The following is a 12,842-nucleotide window of genomic DNA, read 5'->3' as shown; positions in this document are numbered from 1 at the left end:
AACTCAGTTTCGTCCTCTTTACAATTAAAATAATGACCTTGTTATTTTGCATCCCCCTCTGAGGATCGTCTCAGTAGTGGTCCTCAACTCTGGCTGCACATGGAAATCACAGGAGCTTATAAAATTCTCCTGGGGCTGGAAAAATAGTACAGTGAGGAGGGCATTTTCTTTGCATGTGGCCAACCCAGGTTTAATTCTGAGCATTCCATACTCGTCCTCTGAGCACCAACAGGAGTGGTCCCTGAGCACAGAACCAGGAGTAAGTCCAGAGCACCAACAGGTTTGATCAACAAAATTTTAAAAAAAATTTAAAAAGCATCAGCCTCTTCTCCCACTGGATTATAATCTAGACTAGATAAATAACAACTGTTAAAGAACACACACACACACACACACACACACACACACACACACACTGGTCTATTAAACTTTTGGGACCACACCTAGCAGTGCCCAAGACAGACACTCTTCTGGCTAGGGTCACGCCCAGCAGTACTCAGGGATCTTTGCAGTCCTGAGGTTTCTGGCATTTCTGTCCTGAGGTTTCTGCATGCAAAACCTGTGCTCCAGCCCTTTATACTATCTCCTTGGACTAAAGACACTAAAACATTTCAAAGTATGTGGTCTTCATGCATGGATAAAACCAGTAATCTAAGAATTGTGTTCAGAGGCAAGAAAAAAAGTCATCTATGGGGTAGTAGCAAAATTCATGAAGCCCTGTCATTGCTGTCATGGCAATGGTGGTGATGACAGTGCCCTGTGGTATTCAGATGAGTTTTCCTTGGATATTTCAGTGAAATACCAATTCTAAAAGGAATATTTAATTTTCTGAATTTATCACATTTTTCTACTTCAGATGGATCACATTGCCCACCTTTTAGTTCTCTCACCCCCTTTCCCAGTATATTGTTCTTTGACACACACCTCTGTCCCCAAGATTTTTTTTCTTGATTCTGTTTTGATTTCTAGACCCCTGTGCTTCCTCTCTAATTTGACTTCTCCATGTACTATCTTAGACCTGGTAGTCAATTCATAATATTTTCTTTACAGCACCATGGACTCCTTTGCCCCCCTGAATTATCCTCCCAAGGTAAAGCCAATATGTACTTTCTCTGTTCTTTACACCGAGCACTGCAGAGAAAACTGCAGGGCTGCGCATATGATTTCATTACATCTTAATCATTTCATCCTTAGCTGGTCTCGCTGATACTCATTTGCATGTTCATCTAATCCTCGTCATTTCTATACATGTTTAGGCATAAAAACAAGAGGATTGTTCTGACCCTTTATCAGTTTCTTGCCCCAATTGTCTTTATACTTAATTTCTTAAGAATAATCAAATGAGGAACAGAGACAACATCAGATTGAGCTTTTTCCAGCCACATGTCCCCATACAGCTTCTGTCTCAAAAAAAAAAAAATGTGTCTACTTTAAAGGCTATGTCATCTTCTGCCTCCTTCGTTCCTCTCTCTGTCATTTAACAACACCTCCTAGCCTCTAACTCTCTCTTCCTAAGTCCAACATAGTCAACAAATATGGTTTATTCTTAATGTTCTTAATATTCTAGGGAGGGGGAAGAAAAACTTTCTTCAACTACCTATAAGAATAATGTATGGTCTCCAGTTCTCACTTCCCATCGATACTGCTGAGAACTGGCTTCTGTTCTGAATAAGCCATTCAACTCGCAAAGGTCCTCAGCAATTTCCTGAGGATTAAATGCCTGTTGCCTTATTTTATTTATTTCTTCAGTTTTGGTACTTAATATTTTTACCTGTTTGTTCTAGTTTGTTATTTATTTTTTTTTAATTGAATCACAGTGAGACACACAGTTACAAAGTTGTTCATTATTGGGTTTTAGTCATAAGATAGGAATATGTGAAGGCAAGAGAAAAAATCCTTGTCTCTCAGAGAATGATTGTATTCTCAATGAAATAAAATGCATATATTTACCAAGAGATGGCCCTATTCCCCGTACTACATGTTCAGCTGAACAATTCTGGGATAGGCCCCCCAAACAACCAAGATGGACCAAAAAAATTAACAAAAAATCAACGCACCAACATATAATTAGGATGCCTTCTGAATGGTTGACCTGGGTTTATTTTATTTCATGAAACCTGCACACCTATTTCCCTAAATGTTGCCCTGAGCCCCACTCACTAGACTTACTTCCTCTGTTTGTCCCTTCAATGATGAAGTTTTCCAAGGTTCCAAGTTTAACCCTATTTCCTTAATTACTTTTCCTTGTCTACCTGGGAAGCAGACACTCTCAAGATCTCTACACCATTCATCAGTGATGGTCTACAAGTAGACAGCTTCATGCCTAGCTTTCTGTTATTCTATTATATTTTATATTATTACATAACAAATATTTGTGACGTGTATTATATTAAGCACAGAGGGTAGGGTGTTTGCCTTGCACACTGCCGACTTGGGTTCGATTCCTCCATCCCTCTCGGAGAGCCCTATAAGCTACCTAGAGTATCTTGCCTGCATGGCAGAGCCTGGCAAGCTACCCGTGGCATATTCAATATGCCAAAAACAGTAACAACAAGTCTCACAATGGAGACATTACTACTGGTGCCCACTTGAGCAAATTGGTGAGCAATGGGATGACAGTGATACAGTGATGCAGTTCTTATAAATTATAATACTTTTATATTATTATTGTGTATTCTACCCAATAACACCAATTGCATTTTGCATATGCCACTAGATAAATTATTCTATTGGAATAATACCAATAGATAAATAGATAATTTCAATTCCTATGAGACAAAAAAAAAATTCTTTGTCTTCTGCCCCAAGCCTGTTTCTGCTTTGAGTGGCCTTGCTTTTACAACTACTGACTTGCCATCTCAAAACGTTCTGAATGCTTCATCCAACCTTACTCATCCACACTTCTTCCCATCCAACTTTTCACCAATAGTTATGTTTTCTGTGTCAGTCTCAATATCTAGTTTCATTCACTACGTGTAACCCCAGAGATCGACTGTCAGTCCTCATTTCATCTTTGCTAGTCTGTTGTACTTGTCTTTCTACACAGTAGGCTTCTTACATAACTTCGTATATAGCTTCCAGTTTTTCCATCTCTAAATCATGTTCACATTTTTGTTTGTTGTTGTATGAAAAGATTAAGCATCATCATGCTATAACTACTTAGCAAGGCAACAAGTGTATGGTGTAGACCTGTGCTGTCCTACGTGGCAGTAACTGGCCATCTGTTAATACACTTAAATGTATTAAAAGTTAACAAAAAGCAAAGTTCATGCCCAAATAACACTAGACACATTCCGAAGTTCAATTGGCATCTATATTCAATTCATTCACATATGTCTCCTTTTTTGAAAGCCTTCGCAAGCCCTTGAAAGTATCTAATTAAGAATCTTCTATGTTCCTATATTCTGGACTGGCCTTGTCTCATTAAAATATGATTGGTTAGGGCATGAATCTCTTCTTTTCATCTGTGTTTTCCATTTCAAATAACCAAAGGCTAAATCTGAGCCACCTTTGTGTCCTGAGCCTTTTGTAGTACCTGAAACAAAGGGGGCATTTATCTATTTCTCTCTTTTTTCCTCTGAAGACTTACCTTTGCTAAAAGGTTAAGTAGGATGAATCTATGCAATGTTCCATTCATAAATCAATACAAAAAGTACCAGGGGAGACTGAATGCTTCTCTTTTTCAGGTACTGACTCAAGCAACTTTTTGAGTCTGGACCCTACTCCCTTTGCTTATCCTCCCCTCCAAGATCCAGTTCAGTTCTTGTCTTTTTGAACCACAGGAAAACAGCCTAACAAGAGCCACTGTTGTACCATCTGATTTAAATTGAAATGTTTTCCCAAGATAAATGCGTGCTAAATAATACACCAGCTCTCCAGCCAAAGGGAAGTGACAGGCACTCTGTAAATAAAGGCACTTAGTTGCTGGTAAAGAGCTGTAAAGTGGTTCTGAGCTGATGTTTGCTGACCAGCAAGAAGCGGCTTCACCTGCTTTATGTAATTGTCACTAGTCTTGCCTGCTATGTATATTAAAACTGCATCTCATAGACCCAACTGTCACATCGGATATACCATCCAGCATGGGACATGCCACCTCTCTTTGTAATTGTTTTTGACAACCAGCCATCACATCTCAGATCTTTTCAGAAAGTGTCTGTCTGGTCCAGAATCCCTAGGCAAGGCCAGTTCTGACACCATGTGGTTTAGAATACTTCCACAAGAATCGTGGGAAATGGAAGAGGGAAAGATGTTCATGGGTCTAAGAAACCAAATAACACACAAGAGCAGGTATAGGTAGATAAATCCCAATCAAGTGTCTATCCTGAAAATGTTAAAAAAAATTTTAATTAAGTTGTATTATTCCAGAACAACTTTACATAAGGTATGTAACTATCCATACTCAAAAGCACCAATTTGTTTTAAGAAAAGATTTCTAACCTCCTGAGTTCTGAAGCAATAATAAAATAACTCTCAGGATAAAACAAAGGATAGGATCTCATAAAAATTATAAAATAGTGATAGAATGTGGGGTGGCAGTAATAGGAAATCTAAGTTGTAATTACTTAGCAGAAGATAGATGTGTTCCTCAAAATGAGGTGAGTAACATAAAATCAATTCGAGATGCTGAAATTCCAGTCCATTTGGGTCTTGGTCCTGGTCAAAGATCTGATGAAAGCTAACATAAGTCTCTGGGACAAATGAGCATTCCAAGTGGTTGAAAGGGTCCCAAAGACGGAGAATGAACAGAAAGTCAGCTGACTCACAGGAGCCCATAGACCGGACAACCCCTAAGAGCAGCATGTGTATCTAAAGTAGCCAGAGGCAAGTATATATTTTACTCATACCCCAGTCAATGGTAAGGGTTGGGAACAAATACACAGGAGTGACTTTTAGTCTTGTTACCACTGCTGGATCACTTTCATCTGCAAGGTCAGAATGTCACCAGAGATTTTTAGAAACCAAAACTGAAGGAACAAGGACCTGAGATCAGGTCCTTATTTCTTCAACAAACACTCACTATGCCGAATGCTGGCTACAGGGGCATACACTCCCCTCATTGCCAACCTGCAGTGGTCTGTGAAAAACACACTGGCCAGTGAGCAGAGCTCTGCCTCCTTTGGTGTGTATGTGTGTGTGTGTGTGTGTCTGTGTGTGTCTCTGTGTGTGTGTCTGTGTGTCTGTGTCTGTGTGTGTTTATAGAGAAAAATGGCCTGCCATTCACTTGATTTTCTGCTAACTCCTGAGATAAAGGAACACGAGCACTGGAGAGTGTCTGTGAACAGGAGAGGAGCAGAAACATTTTTTTCCAGTTTGGCCATCACCTGACATCTGAAGGCTGAGTATATTATGAGTGCTGGAAGGCTCACCGGTGTGCGATATTTATGAAGTTAAATTACATGTTGGGATTTTGATCTCTCTATCTCAAAAACCATGATTACTAAATGAGACAAAAAATAAGCAGAGTCTGTGCAGGCCTTGTTTCCTGCTGACTCCCTCTTCATTCTATCCCTTCCTACCATCTTCTACCTCCAACAGAAGGCACTAATTCTGCTAACACTTCTTTCCATTCTCCTTGCTAGTTCTGCCTGGGAGAAGAGTGATATCTAATCAAATTGGTCAGCATGTTCACCAGACCCAGCTTTGTTAGCATGAAAATTCATTGTGCCTTAAAGCAGTGTAGATAGGGATTTCTGTTCAAATGCAGATGTGAACCCAGTAGGTACCAGAGTGGGCAAGGGATACTGCATTTCTAACAAGGCCTCTAGGAAAAGTGCACGCTGGCTGTGGCAGGAGCAGCAACAAATTCTTAAAGGCAAAAAACAATGCCTAGCCTGCTCTTTCCCCTTGACCAGTCCATCTTGCTCGCTGCTCACATCCTTTGTCACCTTCCCGCCTGCAGGCTACGCACGAGGTGGGTCTGGCTAAACAAGAATGTAGTCCCTTTCCACCCCGATATGTTCCATCCTCTGAGCCTAGTTAAGCAAGCTGATACTAAGAATTCTATTGCAGGGAGAGAGGGAATGTGCTGGGGTGGCAAGGTCAGAGGCAGGCTTCAGGCTGAATCAGCCCAGGCTACATCAAGAACAGAAGGTCCTCTAGTACAAGGATCAAGAAAATTGGGGATTGACTCAATCCTTGGAAGGAACAAAAGTCCAAGAGGCCACACCACTAACTGTTTCACCTCCAATACCAAGTGGAAGATTCTCCTGAGCTGTGTATCTCAGGCTCCTACCTCTCATTCCCAGCGACAAAGTTAGAGGTTCTCGGGAAACTCCCTGAAAATTGAACCCTGTGTCTGCACAGGGTCTGATGGCAGCTTCCCCCATCCTTCTTGCCCCCTCACTGGTAGGCTCCAGGCCAGAACAGTGCAGGAAAGGAGTCTAGGAAGTATTGGCCCATTGCGCCACAAGGTCGAGCAGATGTTTGATGATGCTGAGTTGACAAAACATAATAAAGCACATAAGATGGAACAATGAAGCTGAACTTTCTCATCTTAAAAAGATGGTACTTCACATCCATAATTCTAGCTTCTCACAAGCTGTGTCTCCTGCATTGACAGGACTATCCCATGCCATACCGCCCACCCCCCACATAAGCAGCAGGCCACATATGAACATGGTTCCATCATGGATGCCAAGCACACAGAAGTGTTACTCAGAGTAAAATGCTTCACATCTTTTCTGCCAAGGCCTTGATCCTTGGAGCTGTTTGTGGCCTGATCTGTGCAGCCTCCCTGAGACTCCTAGATGGCATCTTCCCTCTAAACCATCTGCCCCGGATCTCAGAGCAAATAACAGGGAAGACAAGTTGAGCAGAGCAGGCAGATGCACATCACTTACCATTGTCAGGCCCTCTATAGAGAACATGGGCACTGATGAGTGTCACCTCTTGCAAAATGATTTTAATGTTCATGGAGCCCCCACTCTCCAGAGGACTTCCTCCCTCACTCGGCATGATGGCAAAATGTAACCCTGCCCAGATCAAGGCCCAAAGTGTATGTTTCAGGGAAAAAAGGGCATCATTCAGCCAGCAAGTTGTGGTGCTCTGGCATTTAGCTGGTACGTCTAGTCATGAAGTCACTATTTGGGAAGGCTGAAGAAGTGGGTTGTTCTCTAAGAAGATAGGCTATATTGCATGTGGGTGCTCAACTCTCAAGCCAGGATGGCAAGAAGAGGCTGCAGACAACTCTGAAAGCCATCACAGAAATGCTGGTTTCACTGACAGGCAGGCTGATGTGAGCCTCTTCGCATTGCAGAGTGAAGGATATCCCTCCTGCCAGCCCTTGTCCCCCACAGGCTCACAGAGAAGTATTATAGGCTGTCCTTACCTTGGGAATTAGCCTGCAAGACCCCAATGCTGTCATCAAACTGCATGGATTTGATGTTGAGTGACGCCAAGATGCATTCCTTGTCCTGCAGCGAAGTATCATCAATATTATTCTGATTGGCTGACAGGATAACGCACATGTCACAGAGGTTGATGTTGACGGCCCTTAAATCAGCCCGACTTAATGGCGTACCCTTTGGCATAGAGGGAAGGAATAAAAAAAAAGAGAAGCAAAAGTGAGACAGAGGGTCGAGAGGGAAGAGGAGGAAAAAAAATATAAACAAATTAAAGATTGAACCAGTGCTGTGGGAAATTATTTAACAAGTCTCTTTTTTATGCTTTGACATTAAGCTGGCCTAACTACATTCCAGGGAATAGGAGCTGTGTGCTAATCTAAAGGGTAGTTGGTGCTGATGGCAGCATTTTAGGTTTGCTCTCAATACTCAATCAAGCTATTACTAACAAAAACGGGGCAGGGAATAATGCCAGGGTTCTACATCTTCTTCCTGCCTGGAAATTGTCTTGATTTAAGTAACTGTCCTGTGGCAAACTCTGGCTTTCAGAATGTAAGGATGGGGTGGGTTTCAAATGCTTGGTTATTTAATAGCAGGTCACTTAATTCCCAGGCAGAGGACAGCAGCTCCAACTAATATCTTCAATGCAGCCAAGGGACAACAGCTAGTGGAGAACAGTGTGATTAGAAGAGGCTGGAAGCTCTGCTGGATGGGGAAGAAGTAGGAGGTGGAGAAAAGAATGGACCCCTTGAAAAGGCGAGATGAAAATGAGTTAAGCTCGAGGTCACATCGTGTATTGCATATTTTCAGCAAGGAAAATAAATAATATAAGTAAATGACCTAATTGTCCAACATAGGAATAGTTCAACTGAAAGTAAATATAACAAACTTCTATGTAAAGAGTTGAAACAGTTCTCTGTGCAGCTATTGACTTAGAAGAATCTCTAAGACAGAGGAGCAAGTGAAAGAGAAAACTCCAGCAACTTCTAAACAGAATGCAAAGTAGGGTTTCATTTACATAAAAAGAAAATCACAAAATCAAACTGTTTATGAATGCATTTATAAGTATATGCATATTCAGAGAGAAAGTTCAGGAAAAATACACACTTAACTAATAACAGTAATTACCTCTGGGGAGGGGAGATGGGCAGGGGGGGTGAAAGGAAAGTTTGTTTTATATACTTCTTGTTTTTTGAATATTTTATAACAAGAACATATTTGTATATTAGTGGTTTAATTAAAAATAAATAAGTCCTTAAACAGATTTGTTTTTTAAATTACATTAACGACAAAATCAGTAGGAAAAAAAATAATCTGGATTAAAGAGGCAGTAGCAGAGAAGGCAGGAACGCAACCATGGGTACAATAAAAGCAATCTGTGATAGAGTAAGAAGCATGACTCCTATGGCAAAGTAAATACCCTCTGCCAACATGTCACAGCCCCGAAAGCCATGTGATGCTATTCTAGGGAGCACGTTTAGGACCCAGTCTCCTAGGTGCTCTAGTCTATTTTGCCTACAAGGTAAATGGACATTTGACCCTGTCTGAAGACTGGAGTTGTGGTCAACTTAGTGTGTAGGAGAAAAAGAGATTGCCAACTGTCAAATACCTTTGGGTGCCTTCCTTTTCCTGCATAAAGATAGGGCTCCCAAAAGATAAAACTTGGCAGCAGAAATTGGCCTAGAGGGGCCAGAGTGGGCAAGGCACTTGCCTTACGCATGATCAACCTGGGTTCAGTCCCTGGTACTGACCACATATGGTCCCCTGATTCCTGCCAGGAGTGATTCCTGAGTGAAGATCCAGGAGTAAGTCCGGAGCACCAACAAGTATGACCCATCTCACCGTCCAATAAAAAGAAACTGGCCTTGATCTTGTTTTTCAGACAGTCACAGTTCTATTCTCAGTCACCAAAAGATTGTTGCAAAGTGAATAATAAAGGAAGAGGAATATTATTCTAGCCAGCCCGAGAAGATACTAGAGTTCTAGGTTCTAACATACAATACTATGAGAGAAGAGGAATCCTTTCTTTTCTAGGATCTCTTGCATGAAATAATTCTGGCTAACTTCCAGCACATAAGCTCATTGCCTACATAAGTGTTCTCCTAATCGTCTCCTTGCAGGAAATTAAGTAGCAATTATAAGACAATTCCTACACAATTATAGATACATATTTTCAAAACCCAAAATATACATTATATAAATAGAAACAGCTTATGTTTTTCTGTGTTAGTCAGCACATAGATAAGATAAGGGAATATTCAGCGAGATAACTGAAGACATTGCATACAACATACAACTACATGGACCTATTTAACCTATTTATCTCAGAAAAAAATAAACATTTTACAAAGTATTTTCAGAACCTAGTCAATGTAGAGAACACAAATAGAAGGATAATCATGGACATAGTCTGATATTAATAAGATTTATATACATGTGTATCTGTATAGTGTACACATTTGTTTTTCTGCAGGTGACTAATTTAACTACCTGTGTCTATTAAGTAAAAAATATTTTGGTTTAGCATCCAGAACATATGTCTGCATTGTTCTCATCTAAATATTTATTTAGTACTAATTGTAACAGGCATATGTAGGATAATATTGGTTTGTCCTTTCTGCTTTGCTACAGGGAGCTTAGGTTTATTGGGTTACCCCCATAACAGTGCTCCAATTCCTGTGTTTACTTGTAACCTTTTTTTTGGGGTGCTCTGTTAAGTTGTAAATGTTGCTTTTCTCTTCTCCTTAAGTCCTTTGCATAGTTAGTTCAGAGCAATGTCTTTCTGTATGGACAGAGGAAAATAATGCTATGCTTTTGTAACTTGGGAGTTAATTGACTCTGAATTATATTCACTCCTGTACATCTGTTCTCCTGACTTAAGCCTCAGTTTCCCTTACTTCCTAGCACCCCAAAAGCAGGGTCCCAACAAAGGACTGGATGGACCCAGGTCAAGCAGTGAACTACACTGGCATCGAAATGGGTCTGGTCAAAGCAACATAATACTTAGCTAATTTAATTATAAGTTAAGAGCATAGTCATGGACAAATTCTGTCATGATCCAGAAAGTAATAAATACATTCGGACCCTGCTAGGGTTAGGAATGATTAATCCGGTCTGAGTACTATAGTCTGAGTTTGTAACTAGATATCATCAGGAGAGCCACCCTACAAGATCAATTTATCTCTTACTGTGACCATACAAAATAACTAATATTAAGAAGTAGAATTAAGATGTTAATTAAGTTGTTGGACTAAGGAGAGGAGAAATACCCCTAGGTGAGATTTCCACCCTTGAGCCTGATGGGCAATCAGGAAGGGCTTTTGATATGTTGATGTGCTACTCCAATGAGGGGAGTTGGAAAGGGAGGAGAGAGAGAGAGAGAGAGAGAGAGAGAGAGAGAGAGAGAGAGAGAGAGAGTGTGTGGGGGAGAGAGAGAGAGGGAGAGAGAGGGAGAGCAGGACAGCAAGATGGAGTGCAGAGAGACTAGCAAGGGGGACAGAGGGAGAAGAATGTAGGGGAAGAATGCAGGAGCAGGAGAGATGAGAGATGAGAGATGTGGCTGCAAGAGGGAGCATGGAGAGATGAGTGGGAGAGACAGGAGGAGGAGATGGGAATGAGGGCAGTGTGAGACTAGAATGATGGAATGATAGGTTTAGAGAGACGTTCCAGGCACTTGGGGAGAATGGAACAAACAGCAACTGATCAATCAGCCAGCTTGGCCCTCTCTTCCTCCTTTGTCTGCCCATAGCATGGGCCGCCCCAGGTTGGGGATCAGCCTGAGTTCACTGAACCTGGTCGGTGAGAGGGAGAGCCGCTGGGCCTTAGCCAACCACCCTGGAGATTATGAAGGTATATGTAAGAAATAAATGGTGGCTATCAATGAACATTACTGGTCTATTTCTTGTTGAATTATATTACTTGCCACTTCATTTTTCACTTTTGAGTTTCTAAAGACTGAGTGTAGATGTAATGTATTTTAATTCCAAAATTGGAAGAAAACTCAGACTTCTTGTGGGATTAAATAAATCTATGTTGCTAGTTTTAGGGATCTGATCCTCCAAGAAAAATGTTTTGACGATAGTTTGCATGTGACTATTACATCATGAACTATATCATATATTGGAATTACAACTTTTAAGGGCTTATGTAAAAATACTGATTTATTTTTTTAATGATTACATAACTCCTAGGTCATGTATTCTAAGTCCTCAGATTAGTAGGAGGAGACCTAAACTATTTCTTTTGGGGAGGAGAGTGTGCTAGTATTTTATAAATTAAATTGTCACATGGATATGTGCACACACACTCACGAAAACATGTTCTCTGGACTTCTAAAAAAGAGAGATAGAGGTTGGGCAGTAGCAGTGACAGGCCTAAGGCTCTGCAGAAATAAACCTTTATTAAACCCATTTAGTAAAAAAATGGTACACTGTTCAATCAAATATTCCCTAAGCATGAATCATGTGGTATAGAAAACATTCAAAATTGTGTAACAAAGTATCAACTAGCTTTCAGGTAGGCAAGAGAGAAAATGTTTAGACACCAAAAAATGTTTAATAAATTTGATGCCAGTTGAACTTGAAATCTGATCAATAACTAAACTTGGCTGCAAATTCCTTTACTCATGCCACCCTCGGTCTGGATTTTCCAAGACTGGCAGAGGAGAAAGTCTCAGTCCTCAGGCACAGAAACAGAGGAAAGAATCTGAGGGATGGTCAAAGTCACAACTAGGACTACTTCTGTGTGAAAGAAAAGAAACTAGAAGTATTGGTAATGAAAGCGCAGACTTACAGGCAATATGGACACTTTAGGGAAGTTGTGAAGTGTCTCCCACTCTCGCTTGAGGTACTCAATGGAGCCCACAAACACAATATGTTTGAGCTCATGGTAATGGAAGTTGCTGGCACGAAGTGGCATCACCAGGTTCCGGAGGCCGATCAGGGCTGAGCTGACATCTCCAAAGATGCAGACTACCACATGGCCACTCAGGACTGTCATAGCAGCTTCGCTTCGAGTCTATAACAGGAAGAATGTCATAAGCTTTGAACAAAAGACCTCATAGGTTGCAGTCAGAACAGAAAAATAATTGCATAAAGGACAAATTAGACAGTTTTTCAACACTTTCTGTAGAATAATATATGCTATTCTTTTATTTCATCAGTGTTATAAATATGCCAGACATTTATTATTTGAATATAGGTGTATTATACTGGTAAAATATTTATATGTGAACATACACCTACATAGCTCATTACCTGTTTTGACAAAATATTTTTTTAAATACCACAAATATCTATGAAGATCTTCTATATTGTTTTGAGGAAGGAAAAGAAGGGAATAGCAGTATTTTTTACTATTTGAAAAAAGTGACTTAGTCTCCACAAAATTGTCTTTTTGTGAAATGTGCTGCACTTATGTCTAACTCATTCAGAGGATGATAAGTTGGTCAGAGTCTATGTTGGTTCTATTTTTGAAAAATCTGGCATTTGTGTTCTAGATTCA

General features: G+C 40.5%; 1 protein-coding gene across 21 annotated transcripts in view; it reads right to left on the bottom strand.

Annotated features, from left to right (window-relative positions):
* KCNMA1 (potassium calcium-activated channel subfamily M alpha 1) overlaps positions 1–12,842 on the bottom strand; it is a 767,652-nt gene that overhangs the window by 75,796 nt on the left and 679,014 nt on the right. For all 21 annotated transcript variants that reach the window (XM_055131433.1, XM_055131423.1, XM_055131426.1 and 18 more), the window contains 2 exons: positions 12,132–12,356; positions 7,328–7,520 (listed from right to left, as the gene is read on the bottom strand). In XM_055131433.1, the coding sequence (XP_054987408.1) occupies positions 7,328–7,520; positions 12,132–12,356 (418 nt within the window). The remainder of the gene's footprint in view (positions 1–7,327; positions 7,521–12,131; positions 12,357–12,842) is intronic.

The sequence above is a fragment of the Sorex araneus genome, chromosome 3 (genome assembly GCF_027595985.1).
Source record: "Sorex araneus isolate mSorAra2 chromosome 3, mSorAra2.pri, whole genome shotgun sequence".
Lineage (NCBI taxonomy): Eukaryota > Metazoa > Chordata > Mammalia > Eulipotyphla > Soricidae > Sorex > Sorex araneus.
The sequence above is the reverse complement of the archived record's forward strand: the minus strand, read 5'-3'. Positions and strand labels throughout refer to the sequence as shown.